This window comes from Epargyreus clarus, unplaced genomic scaffold (assembly GCF_041222505.1).
Source record: "Epargyreus clarus isolate Ecla_fem2 unplaced genomic scaffold, WU_Ecla_fem_2.2 ptg000003l, whole genome shotgun sequence".
Lineage (NCBI taxonomy): Eukaryota > Metazoa > Arthropoda > Insecta > Lepidoptera > Hesperiidae > Epargyreus > Epargyreus clarus.
Window position 1 is genome coordinate 2,626,854 of NW_027332211.1, and position 16,998 is coordinate 2,643,851.

The 16,998-nt window shown below is 40.5% G+C and overlaps 1 protein-coding gene across 2 annotated transcripts in view; it reads left to right on the plus strand.

The window, feature by feature from the left end:
* LOC140749972 (uncharacterized) overlaps positions 1 to 16,998 on the plus strand; it is a 109,379-nt gene extending 92,381 nt beyond the window's left edge. For both annotated transcript variants that reach the window (XM_073083254.1, XM_073083249.1), the window contains exons 4-5: positions 7,624 to 8,318; positions 16,194 to 16,998. In XM_073083254.1, the coding sequence (XP_072939355.1) occupies positions 7,624 to 8,318; positions 16,194 to 16,304 (806 nt within the window). In that variant the 3' untranslated portion in view covers positions 16,305 to 16,998. The remainder of the gene's footprint in view (positions 1 to 7,623; positions 8,319 to 16,193) is intronic.

The window sequence follows — 16,998 nt, forward strand, 5'->3', positions numbered from 1 at the left end:
AATCCTATCAGTTGATTGGGCTTAACTGGTTCAAAATTCAGCTACAAGATTTGACCCTCACAAACAACAATTTCCTAAACAAGTTAAATTTGCTAAAAGCTTTTACATAATATTCACGCAGATGAGCGCTGTGTACTCACAGTTGTAACAAAAACCTCCTTCAGAAGGGTCGTTTGTTGTACTCAACAAACGACGAAGGAGGTTTTTGTCTAGTATCGAGTGTGGTAAACATTCCCACCGAGGATTAGTGACACGAATCGAACACAAATCTGTTAGCTCTGCGCCGTCGGTAGAACAAGGGCGCTTCAGTAGAGCTGAAGTCGACCACGTTCCAATTTCTATAATCCAGAACGGGGTCTTATATTCGTTTCCGTTCGCTGAAAAGGCTTCAGAGGCTTTTGTCATGAGCGCTCGCTTTCAATTTCTGGACTTTGCAATTTAATTTGCATCGGGTTTAACGAGCGTGTCAAAAGTTATTCTTTTTAGGGTTCCGTACCCAAAGGGTAAAAACGGAACCCTATTACTAAGACTTCGCTGTCTGTCCGTCCGTCCGTCTGTCCGTCTGTCACAGGGCTCTACCGCTTAAACCGTAATAGATAGACACATGAAATTTTGACAGAGGAGGCATAACGGTGGCAGCTATAACAACAAATACTAAAAATAAAATAAAGTTGAATATTAAAGGGGGTCTCCATACAACAAACCGGATTTTTTCGGCATTTTTCGATCTAACTGTTAAACTGTACTGGGAAGACGGTTGAAATTTTTATAATACGTTTACTACTATAACTGGTATTATAATAAATACAAATAATAACCAGAGAACATATTTTAATATACTTATTTTAATTTTATTATACTTTGATTACGTATAATCGTCGTCCCATTGTTACCCCAACGCCATCTATTTGTGTGTTATTTAACTAAGTATGGTTGAAAATTTACGTATCATTCATCATCACCCCAACGCCATCTATTGTTGTTTCATATGACTAAGTATTGTTGAAAATCATAAAATTAATTAAAATAATGAACATTTGGTAGTACGGAAGCCTCCATGTGCGAGTTCGACTCGTACTTGGCGAATTATTTTACTTTTGGGTTTTGATATAGTTGCAAGTTTTTTGATGTAGTTTATTTGCTTGAATTTAATGCTTACAATTCTACCTTGAATTAGGTCAAATGTAATGAATGTGTGTTGAATTGTGACAATTCTAATGATCTATTAATGATCGACACAGATCACCTAAGGGCCTCAAGCCCCTGTCAAAAATCATACTTAAGTCTATCCGAAATCTTTTAGGGCACGCAAAGTTTAAGAAATAGGAGGATCTAAGAAAAATGGACAATGATATACGTGATCCAAAGTATTATGGAGTAGGAAGACCTTTTCTTCGCTATGAAAATCCTTGAAACCCCACCCTTCGGTTGAATCAAGCGCCCCCTCCCCAAATGAATATCTTGGATACGTCAACCTTATATAGGTACTCGTAATAAATAGATAGATCTGGTCACGGTTCGAAGTTCGAAGCGGTCAATCCCCTGATCGAATATCACGGGAACAATACAGGTCGGGTGATAAATTACGTATTGTTGCCGGGTGCCCGGGGCAACCTTTACGGTAACTGGTTTGCCGGTGATCTACGGCCTACATAGCGCAAGGGTCGTGGGTTCACACCCAGGTTATGCATGACGCTTGCTATACACAGAGTTGTAATGGTAATAGAGTAAATAATAAATTTGGATTATAAATATCATATTGAGTTTAAATTTACATTGATTGACTAAATAATAAATATACTGCCGTGCCGGCAATTTCAACCACGTTTTAATATACAAAGGGGGAATTTGGTGGTATAATCAACTGCTATTTCTTCAAGTAATTAAAAAATATAATATAGCAGCCAAACATAGACCCCCAACCTTTTCGAAGTCGGTTAAAAATAAATAAAATTTGGAAGTGTCATACTATCGGTGATAAATACACATTAAAGGATCTGGAATCAAATATGTTTAAAAATTTTGAAAAGCTTTATTACGAGTTGTCGCGTTGGTATTTTTCCAGGGAGAACTCTTGACTTATTTTAAGCTGTTACTAACATTAATCACGATTACAATTTTTATTTGTCATGATCGATTTAGCAAAACCACATCAATTATTAATAATATCCTTAGTTTCAAAATTAGATTGTGCATATTATTACTTATTTCTGCAAAATTGTCATTTAAGACATTTCAAATAATATCACGAATTTAAGCCATGAGACACGACACGACCAACTTGTACGTAGTTCGTGTCGTCACAAAAGGTCGTAGTCGTGCGACCTAAATAATGTTATAAGTCTAATTTCCGAGGCAAACATTAATATTGTGATTGTGTTATTAAGTTTTTGCTTACAAATTAGTATAACATGCTAAAAATATTTCCAGCTTGATATTATTATAATAACAATTAACATGGTTTATGTTTTGCGTTTATATTTTTCTTATTCATGTGAACGTTTAATTTTAGCTACATGTATTTCTTTTGCAATAAAATTCATCCAAATACAGTAATTTTAAGAGTTATATTTCCGTACGTCTGTCATTAGGCCATATACCCAACGAACCAGACCGAGAAAGTTACAAGGTCAAGGCGTCAAAATCTAAAGTTTAATTCAGTTTATTTATAAATTGAAATAAACTATACAAACTATTATATAATAATATAAGAATAATAACTATTATAAGACTATTATAGGACTGCAGATCACGATAAGAGAGGACGCCACTTGATCCTGAATCACGCTATCGAAGTTTTCTCGACATTTTGTACAAGTACACGGCCGCTTCGCAGACACCTGCCTGCCCTGGCAGAAGATTCCTTTACAAAAATAGCTGTAGTAAAATCTTGTTCTTGACCTACATTTTTATCCAATAAAACCTCTTTAAGTTCAAGTAACGACCTAGTAGCTTAATAAGTATTGGAAAACATTACGAGAAGTATAAACCACGTTAAATTGGTTTATCTTGTTCTTTGCTCGCGGCCTCTAGGATAGAAGACATAGAATGAGTAAAAAATAGACTCCCAATAAAATATAAACATTTTTTAATACAATAAAATATATGTTCTATTAAGCTTCGTCTGCACCAATTTGGCGAACGCGTCTGTGGCCGACCTCATGTAGGACTATAATCTTATCTGGGTTTATTAAAGATGTCCATGAGATTAGCGACTTACTATCAGTACCCTTACCAGGAGTTTTTACGTTTCGACAAATATGACTGTTTTGGTATTTGTTGAGGTATTGGCCCATACGATTTCCTAGTTCTGACACAATCATATTTGTCGAAACATAAAAACTCCTTTCATTCGTTCTGCAAAAAGAACATTTACGTAATAAATTCTAAAGGCGCACTATTATGTCGTTCACAATATTTGTTTTTTTGTAATTTAGCAGTCTATTCGGTTAGTCATCTACAGCTAAAAGCAATCCAATAGAGAATCAAGAAAACAAGTGCTACGAGATCGTTAAAAGAAAAGTTACTTTTATCTGAGGCGCTTCCGTTGTTGAAGTTGTTTGTGGATTTCCATTTAATGGCTCTTGCACGATTGCAATGGCGTAGTAATTGTAAGTGAAGAACAAAATCAAGAAATAAAGTGTAGAAATTGAAAAAGAATTCCCCGATTACACGAAGCCGTTGTTCCAAAATATTATAGCAATATAATTTAATAATTTAAGACTATAATTTAATAATTGTGTATTACAGACGGACTTAAAGGAAGGGAAATTTTACTTCATTCGCTATTAATAAAAATATTTTTTTGACAGATATAGTCAAAGTATATAGTATATAACGGGTGTTATACATGACGCACGCAGCTATAATTAAATTACTCTACATTTTTTTTATTTTGTCGATTGTTGTTTCTTTGAGCGAAATTGTTTTTATCCCTGGATTTTTTTATTAATAGTCGATTAAAAGTATCCTTTTTATTAATAGTCGATTGAAAACGGCATTTAGGAATACAACCCTTATTGAATCTATTTGCACACACAATCGTTTCAAAGCAGTAAAGGAAGGAAGTACTTCGGACCCTAAACACACAACGAAAGCGATAATCCATTGTGACTGGTTTATAGTGTTTTACTTGGAAGTTGACAATTGGACTGTTCGATCGCCTCGTATACGTCCTAAGGGACTCTCTACCGAGTCGTTGATGTATTTTTACGATAACCCCCGGATAAGAAATGGTTAGATGTGACTGAAATTGGTAGTTATGTTTCTTGACGTAAACTTAAACTTTTTGAGATAATAGATTAAAAAAAGATGATTTTAAGATATTTGTTACACACTCAAAAAAAACTTAACCGCGTGGCGTAGCGGTCCTAATACCAATCTGCCACCTAGAGGAAACCGATTTAGAAATTGTCTCAATATCCATAAATTATGAATTTTGATTATGTTCTAGGTCTAGCTTTATGTTCATGTCTCTGTTTGTGCCCATGTAACGAAGTTTTGTCCTAACGGATCTGTAAATTTAGTAATTATTATTAATATAGATACATAATATAAAAATAGGGTGAGAGACCCAATTATCAACACTTACAGAAATCTTGTAACTTTCAAGACTTTATCTTGGCTTCTATCATGGCTTCTATAGTATACGGCAAGGATTTATTATTTATTCATATGAAATGAATTCGAATCTAAATATTGTTTATTACCACTTAATAATATATTATTTATTATGTTATTGTAATCCGATTATATCAAAAACAGATACCAATAAAGTCCATAGCATTTCGGTTGAGGGGTTATAAAGTTAATCCCATTATAGCCTTATCTACAGCCAATAAACATACTTTATAGCTAACAAGTCACAGTCTGTCTGCGGATTATCAGCAAACGAGATTAGCCACATTTGCCACAACAATGTAATTATAATTGGATTTGCTGACGAGCTTGTGAATAGCCCTTAATGTTTCTACCAGATAATTACATATACAACTCGCGACTGACTCACTTCGCAATTGACTATAATATTGTCGTCTAATATAGAAGTAGCAAATGATCATGCAGTCCACCTGTAGGTGGTTACTGTCAGTCATGGGCAACTGTAATGAACCCCAGATAAGATGAGATTCTTACCCGAGGTCACAAATGCGTTGCCAATTAAAAAATAAGTTGGAACGTCTCGGCTAAGTATGTCTCCCTTACCGCGCTCTTCAAAGCAGAACACAGCTGCGCTTAACACTGCTGTTATTAGGCAGAAATAGATGTGATTGTGCCTTTGGAGTCGAACCACAGGGGTTCTCCAAAATTTAACATTATTAAAGATCCTATACATATTATATATACCTATATGTAACCAGCACATACGTAACTGTTACCTTAATTAATCACAGAGTCCGTTGGAATTTGGTACAGCTGCGTCGATATTTCCATCGTTTGTATACAATTATATTGGATATACCCAAGAGGGTAAATAACTTAAAAAAAAAAACTTTAACGAAAAAGTGTCTCAAAAATGTCATTTTAACATACATAATTCAAATATATTCGTGTGATACTGACAGAATGCAAATGACTGATCGAGCGTGTTTGTGAAACAGATTTATTGAGTTAAATCGGCATCTGAAATATTTCCAATATAGGTATTGTAAATGCACATTAAATGCGACTGTTACCTTATCAATCCATCAGCCTTTTGAGGTCCACTGCTGGACATAGGCCTCCCCTAATTGGCGCCACTCCAACCAGTCCCGTGCCCTTTGAATCCAGCGGTTTCCCGCCGTCTTCTTCAGGTCGTCGGTCCACCTGGTCGGGGGGCGGCCTGAACTCCTTTTGCCTACGCGTGGTCGCCACTCGAGGACCTTTCTTCCCCATCGGTTATCGGTCCTCCGAGCGATGTTACTACATCTACAAATACTGTTACCTTAACTAACCACACAATCCGTTGGTATCCGGATCGTGTTCGGTATTTTCGGTATTTCGCGGTATCGTTTCACCTCACCCAAAGGGTAGAGTTGCGCATCACTGAAATATTTGCCTCAAATCCACACGTTGCGTTGTCTATTATTAACCGCGATCGTTTGTTTAGGTACCGATAGCCAGTGTACTCAAAGGTAAATTGAATTCCGTATTGATCCGACACGAAGTGATTGTAATTCTATGTACGTGTGGAAATGAGAATGGATGTTGTCCATTTTTTACCCGAATGTTTTTCGTATGTTACACTTTGTTACGCCATGCAGACCAAATGGCTTGACGGATATTAATATATGCGGTGTCGTTGGATGCGTCTACATTGTGAGTGTCTAAAGCTACATAATTAACCAGTCGGGTATTTTGTTTTGATATATATTTTTTGTTATCCATCGCCATCAAAAAGCAGTATTAGTTTGAAGACTGTGACAGCGTTGCTCTTAAACGGCTGGGTCAATTTGAATGGGGTTTTGTTATTTGTTAGATTTAGTATGGTGAAGATGAGGTTTGAAATTATGAATTCTTTCCCAAGATCATACAGGCTTCAAATAATCTTATCGGTTATAAGCAATACTTATATTTTCATAAACTTCTTGTCTTACCCAAATCATCATCCATCCATTACAGCCCTACGGTTTCGTTCGGGTTTCTTCTCATAATGTCAAAGGTTTAGGTCAAAGGCGACCACACTTTCCAAGTACGGATTAGTTGCTTTCGCATGCTTTTACGGACCTATGGAAAATTATATATCAAACTTACCAAAAGGATTGACCCACCAAATCTCTGGTACAATAATAATTACTCGAGTCTCGGGGCACCATATGGATCTGACACGCAATGGGTCCCGGGATCGATTTCCGGCCAAACAGATATGTAAATGATCAATTTAAATTCCTGTTCTGAGTTTGGGTGTTTGCGTATTCATCTATGTGTGTGTTCATGGCATCCATGACACAAGGAATCCTAGTGTGAGGTTGTGTGTAGAAAGCGTCTTCTAACAGCCCCCTCCATCCTGGGCATGTTATATTTCTCGAACGAATGCTTAAATTATATTTCACATAATATTAATTTTTAAACGTTTAATTTTTAATTGAAGCAAACAATTTTTAATTAAAACATTAGTTTTTAAAAATGGTATCCTAACTCCAGACTACTAAAGTATTTCCTACCCTTGACCTATCAGCGCTTAAGCAGCCCTCCGCGGCTTCATGAATTTTAATTTCAATTATTCTCTGTAGGCTTCATGTAGCCAGAGGCTTTATTTCATTGCGCAATAAGTCAACGCGCTCTGAATCGGTATCGTACGAAAAACAAATTTAAATCATAACGTGAATCATTCCGTACGAAGTTTTAAATGTTTAAAATATTTTAAAAATATTAACTTTATAAAATTGTTCGAATTTATTTGGCTGCGGTTGAAATTGTTATTTTTTTTTTTTATTGTAAATAGGTGTTTGCAGTTTGCATAACGTTTACTGTTTTTGCGGGATATTGCCCAAATGGTATCTTAAAGAAATTCTACATTAATTTTCAAACAGAGTAGAAATTTATATGAACGAAGCAAACGCCTTAAAATGCGATTCTGCTCCTTTCTTTATATATGCCGATTGCATTTAAAGATAATTCTAATATTTACTTTATCTTACATTCCAGAAAGCAGCGAAAGGGCCAAAGCTGCGCCCTCTGCCGGGGAACACATGACAACCGATGCGATCGAACCTCACCGGGAGTCACGCGCCATGTACCCGGTTATATATAAGACAACTATAGGCTTGTCCACCACGAGGACGACCCTCGGAGAGGCCTCCACCGAAAAATACCAAAATGACACAGATCCAGTCCAAAATACAAGTAATACAACAGACAACGTCCAGCAGTGGACGGCTATCAACGTCACAGACGGCAACGTCTCCATTCCACTCGGTAACGCCACACAACCAAACATCACAGACGTGACGTACGCGAATACGACGGAATCGCAAAACGCAACGTTCGCGTCGCGGAAACGCAACTTGACGTTCATCAAAGACATTATTAAGGACGATGCGGCTATCGGCGGAATGTCGGAGAGTCGAACTGAGAAGCCACTGTCGCTCGAGACAACGTTCCTACAGACCCGGATACCACCTAACGTGGAGTCTTCGAGACGTGTGATAGACCCTGGGGAAGGCGGGATGGACACTGGCGCGATAGCTGGCATCTCCTTCGCGGCGCTGGTGCTGACGGCGCTCGCTGGTAGCACCGCCTTCGTCCTGTACAGGCGGAGGTACCTCAACAAGCCACAGACTCTAAACGATAAGTGCTCAAACCCAGACTCGAGCGGGTATCTCGATGATAGTACAATACGGGTGAGTATTTTGTATGCTCGATATACCTAAATATGCAAATATTAGAAGGTTCCGGATTCGATTCTCGGCCAGGTAGATATGTAAATGATTAGTTTAGAATATTGTTCTAAATCGGCATTTATTATATATTGTAGGTGTGACGTATCGGGAGAGGTGCCGGTCGACCGAAGAAAACCTTCCAATGTTCTTATCTTTCAAATGCGTATATTTCCATAGAAGCTCAGAATTCGACTGTACATAGTCCGCAAATCGGACCTATATTTATACCCCGAATTAAGGTACGGAACGCGCGACAGGTCTCACTAGTAATATGCCTCTGTAGGCCAATGGCGTGCGAGCATATACCTATCTCGCTTCACGCGTCTCTTTCTGTCTTTCGGACCTGTCGCGACGTGTCCAAGGATAATTCGGGGTTCACAAGGTTACAAGGTTATAATGGTGACACGTGTAACTGGCACGTGTAACTGACACGTGTAACTCTTTTCGTTTCTATTTATATTTTAATTATTTCTAAAACTATTCTAACTAATAAAACAACCTATTCTATCAAATTACATTCTTATAAATATCCCTAATACCTAATATAGATTATCTTTTATTTTCAATTAAAACTCTTATTATACATAACTAATTCTAACGGGTTGAAGACGTCGCTAACAATCTCCCCCCAGTGTTCGGCGGTCCGGACACTCCATCCTCAGGTGGCGGCGTCTGGTTCACCACGATGAGTCAGGACACCGGTCGGCGCAGCGTTCCGCCCCTTGTTCGCACGTCGACGATGCGGATTCTCCCGTCAGGCCCAGGGAATGTCTTCTTTATTTCAGAGTCATCTTCTTGTTTCAGTATCTTCTTTACGGGCCAGTCAGATTTCGGACCGTAAAGGAACGCGGGACCTCTGAACCATCTTGCCTCTTCGTTGAAGTCTCGTGGGGTGTTCCTAGTCGCATCATCAGCTGGGTTGTCCTTGGTGGATACCCACCTCCATTCGTTTGGCTTGGAGAGTTCTTCTATGGCGGCGAGTCTATGTGCAATGAACACCTTGAATCGTCGTGGGTCCGCCTTCAGCCATTGTAGAACGGTCGTGGAGTCCGACCAGAATACTCTACTGGTAACAGTGAGATCGGTTTCTTCGCATACGGACGCAGCCAGTCTTGCACCCAACAGAGCAGCTTGTAGTTCGAGGCGGGGAATCGATGTGGCTTTCACTGGGGCCACTCGCGCCTTCCCAGCCATCAGCCTGATGTTGACCTCCCCGTTGTCAGCTGTTGACCTCCAATACACGGCGGCGGCGTATGCGGTTTCACTGGCGTCGACGAAGGTGTGTACTTCGCCCGATCTCGTTGTTGGTGCTAGACATCGAGGTATCTTCAAGCAGCTCAAGGACTTGACGTTCCCAGCGTATTCTTCCCAGGCGCGATGCTGTTCCTCATTGACTTCTTCGTCCCACTGGACTCCGGTTCTCCAGAGGTCTTGTATGATTCTTTTCCCCATTATCAGGACTGGGGTAGCGAGTCCAAGCGGGTCGAAGGTAGACATTACTGCGCTGGTGACTTCTCTCTTCGTGGGCTTCTTGTTGCCATTCTTGACCTCCAATGGTGTGTTTCTGAGACCGACGTTGAAGGCTAATGCGTCTTCTTGTACGAGCCACCTCATACCTAATGTTTTCTCTTCTTCTTGGCCAAGTCTTTTTTCTTTAATATTCTCGTTCGCGTCTATCTTGGCTAAGGCTTCTTCTTTATTGCTGGCCCATTGCTTCAATATGAATCCATCCTTCTTGTGCACTTGATTTACTTCGTCAGCAACGGATGCCGCCTCTTCCGTTGTAGAAAAGCTCTGTAGGTAATCATCCATATAATGGTTGCGGATGATTGCTCGGGCTGCCCTCGGATGTTCCTTTGCATGTTGCTCCGCGTTGATGTTCTTCACGTAGATAGCCGTTGCTGGAGAAGACGCGGCGCCGAAGATTACAGACTTCATTCTATATTCTTTGGGCTTCGATCCTCGGTCTTCACCTCGCCAAAGAAAGCGTAGGCTGTCGCGGTCTTCCTCTCTTATCTGGATTTGCAGGAACATTTCTTTCACGTCAGCGACGACTGCTACGGGCCCCTCTCGGAATCGTATTAATACCCCAAAGAGAGATTGGAGTAGGTCTGGACCTGGTAGCAGCGCGTCGTTCAGGCTCTTCCCTTCATGCTTAGCGGCGGCGTCGAATACTATTCGAATCTTCCCTTTCAATGGATGTTTCACGGCGAAATGAGGAAGATAGAAAGTCCGGCCCATTGTGATGTTCTCCGGTGCTTCTTCGACGTACGCGCTCGTCAAGAGGTTACCTAGTTGCTTGCTATATTCTTCATTGAGGGTTGCGTCTCTGTCCAGTTTTCTTTCAACACCCAGCAGCCTGTTGCGAGCTTGAGTGTAGTTATTGGGCAACCTCTCGTCTTCAGATTTCCACAGAAGCCCGGACTCGTATCTTCCATCTGGTAACTGCCTTGTAGATTCTTTAAGTATCTTCAACGCTCGTTCATCTGCATCGTTGCTAGGACGTCGTTCTCTTATTCCAATTGAGTCTAATTCGAAGTGCTTCTTAATTAATTCTTCAAGTGATTCTTCTTTATTATTTATTCGACAATAGTTGATGAAGTGAACTGAAGCTATCCCGGTGTGGCCCCCGTGAAGTACCCAACCCAGGCTTGTGAGAGAAGCTACAGGTTCGCTTCGTTTCCCTTTCACGATCTTCCTTGAGACTATGAGGTCCCAGTTGTCCTGACCGATGAGCAGTGCGGGCCTTCCTTTTTCATATACCAATTCATTCTTTAAATTCTTCAGATGGTCGCATCGTTCAATAGATTTCCCATGTACATATTGAGGTGACAACTTCAGTTCTTCAACGGTGCGCACGCCTCTCAAGGCTCGTTTGTCCCTCCTGTGTATGCCTCTTATCTTCAGATCCATTTTCTGTGACTTTTCTTTGGTGATTATTTTCCCACCGACGGTTTCCAATATTAATTCTTTTTCTTCCCCCGTGGCCCCAATACGTGAGGCGATGGAGGCGTCCAGCAGGGAAACCGTTGAGCCCTCGTCTAGTAGTGCTAGTACGCGGGCTGATCCTTTGGGTCCGTAGATATCGACAGGCATCATCTTCAAATAAATTCTTGCCCCATCCGCTGCGGCGTAGACGGGACGAACATCTTCTATTTCCTTTGCTTGATTACAGGGGGACGGTGCGAGCTCCTGTTGTTGCGTAGACGGTGCTGTTGTGCGAGTCAGCTCCGAGTGCAACAACGTGTGGTGCGGTCTCTTACATTTTCTGCACGGCTGTGCTTTACAATTTGTACGTACGTGTCTCAGTCGCAGACACTTGAAACATAAACGCTTCTGTTTCGCTATTTCCCATTTCTCATCGGTTGTTGCTTCCTTAAAATTCTTGCATTCGGTGAGCCAGTGTTCTCCATTGCAATGGAAGCAGTTCTTCTTATATGGTTCCGATGACGTTGCTACAATGTGCGTTTCTTCTTCGTCATCTTGCGTTGTGTGGACAGGGAATCTTCTTTGCCCGAACCTCTTCTTAATCAGTTCGGGCGGTGCAAACGATCCACACAAATCAGCTTCAGAATTGAGGAACTTCTTAAGTTTCACCAGTTCTGGTTCATCGTGGCCCATGCTGGCGTTGAAGTCGAACCATCGATACCGAAGTATGGGTGACAGCTTCTCAATGACGACTCTTGTGATCTCCGGTGAATATAAATACTGGACTTTCTTCAAAGCTTCTATCGTTGTAACGGCGTTGCTGACTTGACTCGCGAATGCGCAGATGTCCCTGGGTGCGTCGCTAATACGGGGTAAGTCCTTCATCCTTTCAACTTCTGCGAGAACTAGTTGCTCTGGTCTCCCGAAACGACGTTCTAACGCGGCGAGGATTTCTTGAGGTTCCGACGATGCGAAAAGCAGGCTTCGTATTGCTTCTCTGGCGGCTCCCTTTATTGTTCTTCTTAGGCGAGCCATGTTCTGTACGTCGTTAAACTGCTCCGCGCTGTCCATATATGACCTCTTGAAAGGCAGCCATTCTTCGTTAGATCCGTTGAAGTCGGGTAAGTCCCATACCTTATGAGCCGCAGGCGTTGGTTGCGTTGTGCGCGCGGCGACGATAATGGCGTCGGCGAGTTCTTTAAGTTCGCTCTTGTGTGAAGGTACTTCCTTTTCATTCGGGGCTTCCACGTAAGACGCGGTGTGTTGGACCCATTGTTCGATGTGCGAGTGACGTTCAGCTTCGAATTCGTTGTCTACTTCATCTTCGGAGTCGCATTGTGCAAGTTCCAGTTCGGTGCGTGCGAGGGCTGCGGCGGTCTCCGCGGCCACTAGCTGCTTTTTCTGTAGTTCCACTTGTGCTCTGAGTTCTGCCTTGCGTGACCTTGAGGATCTGGTCGTCCGAGGGACCACGGTGTCTGAAGACGCGAACGGAGGGACGCTAGGCCTTCCAATGTTCTTCAGATGCGTGTGTGGTTCGTGGTGCGGGATGCTCGCGGGTGCGGGCATCGTAGTCGCGGGATTCGTGGACACGCTGCGTGCGGGCGCAGTCGCGGTCGGTGCGGTGCGCATAGTTCTACTCGTCGTTGTAGTCGCGGTCGCGGTCGTAGTCGTAGTCGTCGCGCTCGGTGCCTCGGTCGCGGTGGCGTCGGCGGCGGCTGCGGTCGCGGCCGTCGCGGCGCGCGTTCTTCTTCCATGCGTCGAGGCGGATGCGGCGGTTGAGGCGGTGGCGATCGTGTGACGAGATGTGGACGTTGACGCAGTCACGGTGTCCGTAGGTGTGAAAATCGACCAGTCCGTTCTTGATTCTTCTGAGCTTCGTTCTTCCTGCTTGGAGCGTGACGGTGACCTTGAACGAACGGTAGGCATCTTCGGTTTTTTCTTCTCTTCCCTATCCGACGTAGAAGGACCAAACAATGTGACGTATCGGGAGAGGTGCCGGTCGACCGAAGAAAACCTTCCAATGTTCTTATCTTTCAAATGCGTATATTTCCATAGAAGCTCAGAATTCGACTGTACATAGTCCGCAAATCGGACCTATATTTATACCCCGAATTAATGTACGGAACGCGCGACAGGTCTCACTAGTAATATGCCTCTGTAGGCCAATGGCGTGCGAGCATATACCTATCTCGCTTCACGCGTCTCTTTCTGTCTTTCGGACCTGTCGCGACGTGTCCAAGGATAATTCGGGGTTCACAAGGTTACAAGGTTATAATGGTGACACGTGTAACTGGCACGTGTAACTGACACGTGTAACTCTTTTCGTTTCTATTTATATTTTAATTATTTCTAAAACTATTCTAACTAATAAAACAACCTATTCTATCAAATTACATTCTTATAAATATCCCTAATACCTAATATAGATTATCTTTTATTTTCAATTAAAACTCTTATTATACATAACTAATTCTAACGGGTTGAAGACGTCGCTAACAGTAGGCCTAATATTGTGCGCGAACTTAATGCCTACTAATGACATACCAAATGCCTAATGGGATTTAGTTATATGCTCGCATTTTTGTAGTTTCAGTTCTTATTAGTGACTGCTAGGCCGCAGACGAAAGATCCGTGTACTCGGTGTGTAATCCTCATACACATTCAGAAATAATAACAAAATTTTAAATAAAAAGTAATAAAAGTAAGCCTCCATTATTGTTTAAAATGCTAAAAATATTTACACAGTAAATATTTTAGAAGACCAAGGTTTGTTCGGGATTCAAATTATTATCCCTTGCGGCGGAGGTTTATCCCTTGAGGGATTAGGACAGGGGTAGGGAACTGTTGAACAAAATATTAAATTACAAAATGTGGCAAAAGGCACAGCTTGATTACAACCTGGGGGTATAGGTATAAAATATTTGTCTTTATATTGTGACTATACTATAAATCATGATTGAAAGAAATGACAATGAGAAATAGGGAGTGAGAAAAGTAAATATAGCCAATTGTGTCAACAAAGATTGTTATAGTTACAGAAGTTCACACGAATAAATTTGTGAATATAAATTGGAGCCACTATCGACAGGCCAATGATATAGGTATCTTTCAAACACGGTGGTACCACTGCCATGACACATCTTTCTTACGCCTCCGCCACGGACATGGCACCACAACTCGTAAAATTATCATTTATTTCTGTGGCGTGTGTGGTTGTCTGCTGTTTCCGATGACCAGGGGGCATCGATGTCTTTCCATTTGACATACTAACGTAGGTATTCCGCGGAGTTTGCAGGCGTCTCCGTTATCACGACAGATACTAAACCACACAAAAGTGGTCTCATAGGATTTAAGATAAAACTATTGATGGAGCTATTTCAATTAGACTCGGGGAAGCTGAAGAAAAACGCTCCGTGAGTTCTCACTCTTATCATCAGTTAATGCTGATATCGACTTGCATACTTTAATTAATGACGTTTTGCCGCGCCCGAAAAATAAACTCAAGGTACGCCTCTGTAAGATGAGCATGTATAATGTCTATGTCTCATATATAAAATTCTCGTGTCACAATGTTAGTTACCGTACTCCTCCGAAACGGCTTTACCGATTTTCATCAAATTTTATATGCGTATTCAGTATGTCTTGTAGGTCAGTAGGTTGAATCGGCTACTATCTATTTTTCATACCCCTAAGTGATACGGGTTGTTTACGCTTAACATTTTTTATTTATATGGCAACACAACTTTTGCCGGGTCAGCTAGTGTAAGTATATATTTTTTCGAGAACAAGTCACGAGTTACCGATCCCTGCGCTAGACAATAGTTCGTATTACGCGGGTAAGGCTATCCTCTCTGCGGTTGCTATTCGTACTCGGGTTTCACATATTCATCCAGGTTATAGTATGTGAAGACGCATTTGTGTGTATTTTATACTCTTATGTAATTAACAAGGTATTTAATTGTCCATTTACTTCAGAAAGAAAGTTATTATTGATATTCCCTTACCTTGCAATGGTGGAAACAAAATACATAACTTCATATAAATATCAGATTAAATTAAGAAAGTAATAACAAGTTCTCATTATTAGACTGACCCGGACTATTTTACAATAGTCTTAAAGTCATCATAATCATAAAATTCCTCATAACAACTTTAAAACTCTCGTTAAATATAGTATTAATTACACTTATAAACGCTTGCTTTTAATTTAAAATGCTAGGTGTATGTATATTGTATAAAGATGCTGCTAAAAACATCATGCGTCATATGTGCCTGACCGGGAATCAAACCCGAAACCCTTTGTGAGGGGAAGCAACGCATTAGTGACCAACCTTAAATAGAACTAATACTATCTGGAGTTTATTATACGTGTCCATAGGCAACGATTGCCACTTAGGTTCTACACCAACTTCAAAAAAGGTGCAAAAAGAGCTCTCCTTCAAAGTCGGCGATGCATTGGCGACTCCTCTGGTGTTGCAAATGTCGCCTATGACGTTAACTACTTTCCATCAGGTAGCACGTCTGCTTTATCGTCAGGTTCAAATATAAAAAAAAAAACTTAGGTACCGTCAGATTTACGATATGCCCGGTTACAACTTCATTTATATTATTGTAATCTTCTTACCTTATCTTATTATAGTATTAATTAATTATTTTGTTTAATTTTAATGATGTATTATTTATATAATAATAAGCTCTCATTTATATAGTCCTGGCTGGTACGATTGTACGAGTCAACATAAAAAAGAAAAAAAAAACGCGTCTTGACGTTTGAGTTGTATTTTGCGCGGGAATAATAAAAGTTGTAATTAGAGCGAAGAAATAGTTTTATTCCTTCAATATAAAACTACTTATTTAATACATTGTTACTACCACATTTGTTTAATACATAATAATATTACTTTTCAGGACAATTCAGAGGAGATGTACAGCTTGGACAACGACTCCTTCCTGAACTCGCTAGAAGCCATGACTATCCAGAACTACTGGACGGACACAGTGAAACACACTAAACTATGAACAATACATTGACAGAAGACACCACTATTTACCATTATTGGTCATAGATGGAGCCCTTGTGATTATGAAGAGCAGTGCTTTATTATTCCATTGTGTAAAAAACTTTTATGTGGTGTGGTGTTGTTAAGAAAAATTGTAATGCTAGATGGGCATATTGTCAAAATGCAACGTTTAGATACTTGCGAATATTTCGCCAAATAACTCGCCGAACAATGACGACTATTTCAACGCTGTGCACGAATACAGACGTATAATCCTTTGATTTACGTTGTAAAATTACAGCACTCAGAGAACAGACCGAATACGTCCGAGTATATTACTTACCCATATTCGTGCCTGTACGTCTGTGCTTGACAAATATCTAAGTGTTGCATAAAATTAATTAAAATGACAATTGTGTACGTTTCTTTACCGTAATTTTGGAAATCTGTAACTATCAATACCACAAGTTGTTTAGAAGTGTAAAAAATAGCCAAAACAAATGAAATCAAAATAGGTACAGTGTTTCAGGGAAGAGTCCAGCGCCATCTATCTGTCATGATTGTTATTGATGTTCTAAGATGTTATGGTGACAATTTGGCCAAAGGAACTTAATTAAAGAAAATTACTTAATTAAATTAGATTAAATTAAGAATAGCGCTGTGCGTTTAATATTTTGAATTTGACTATGTGTGTAGAGGACTTAAATAAGACT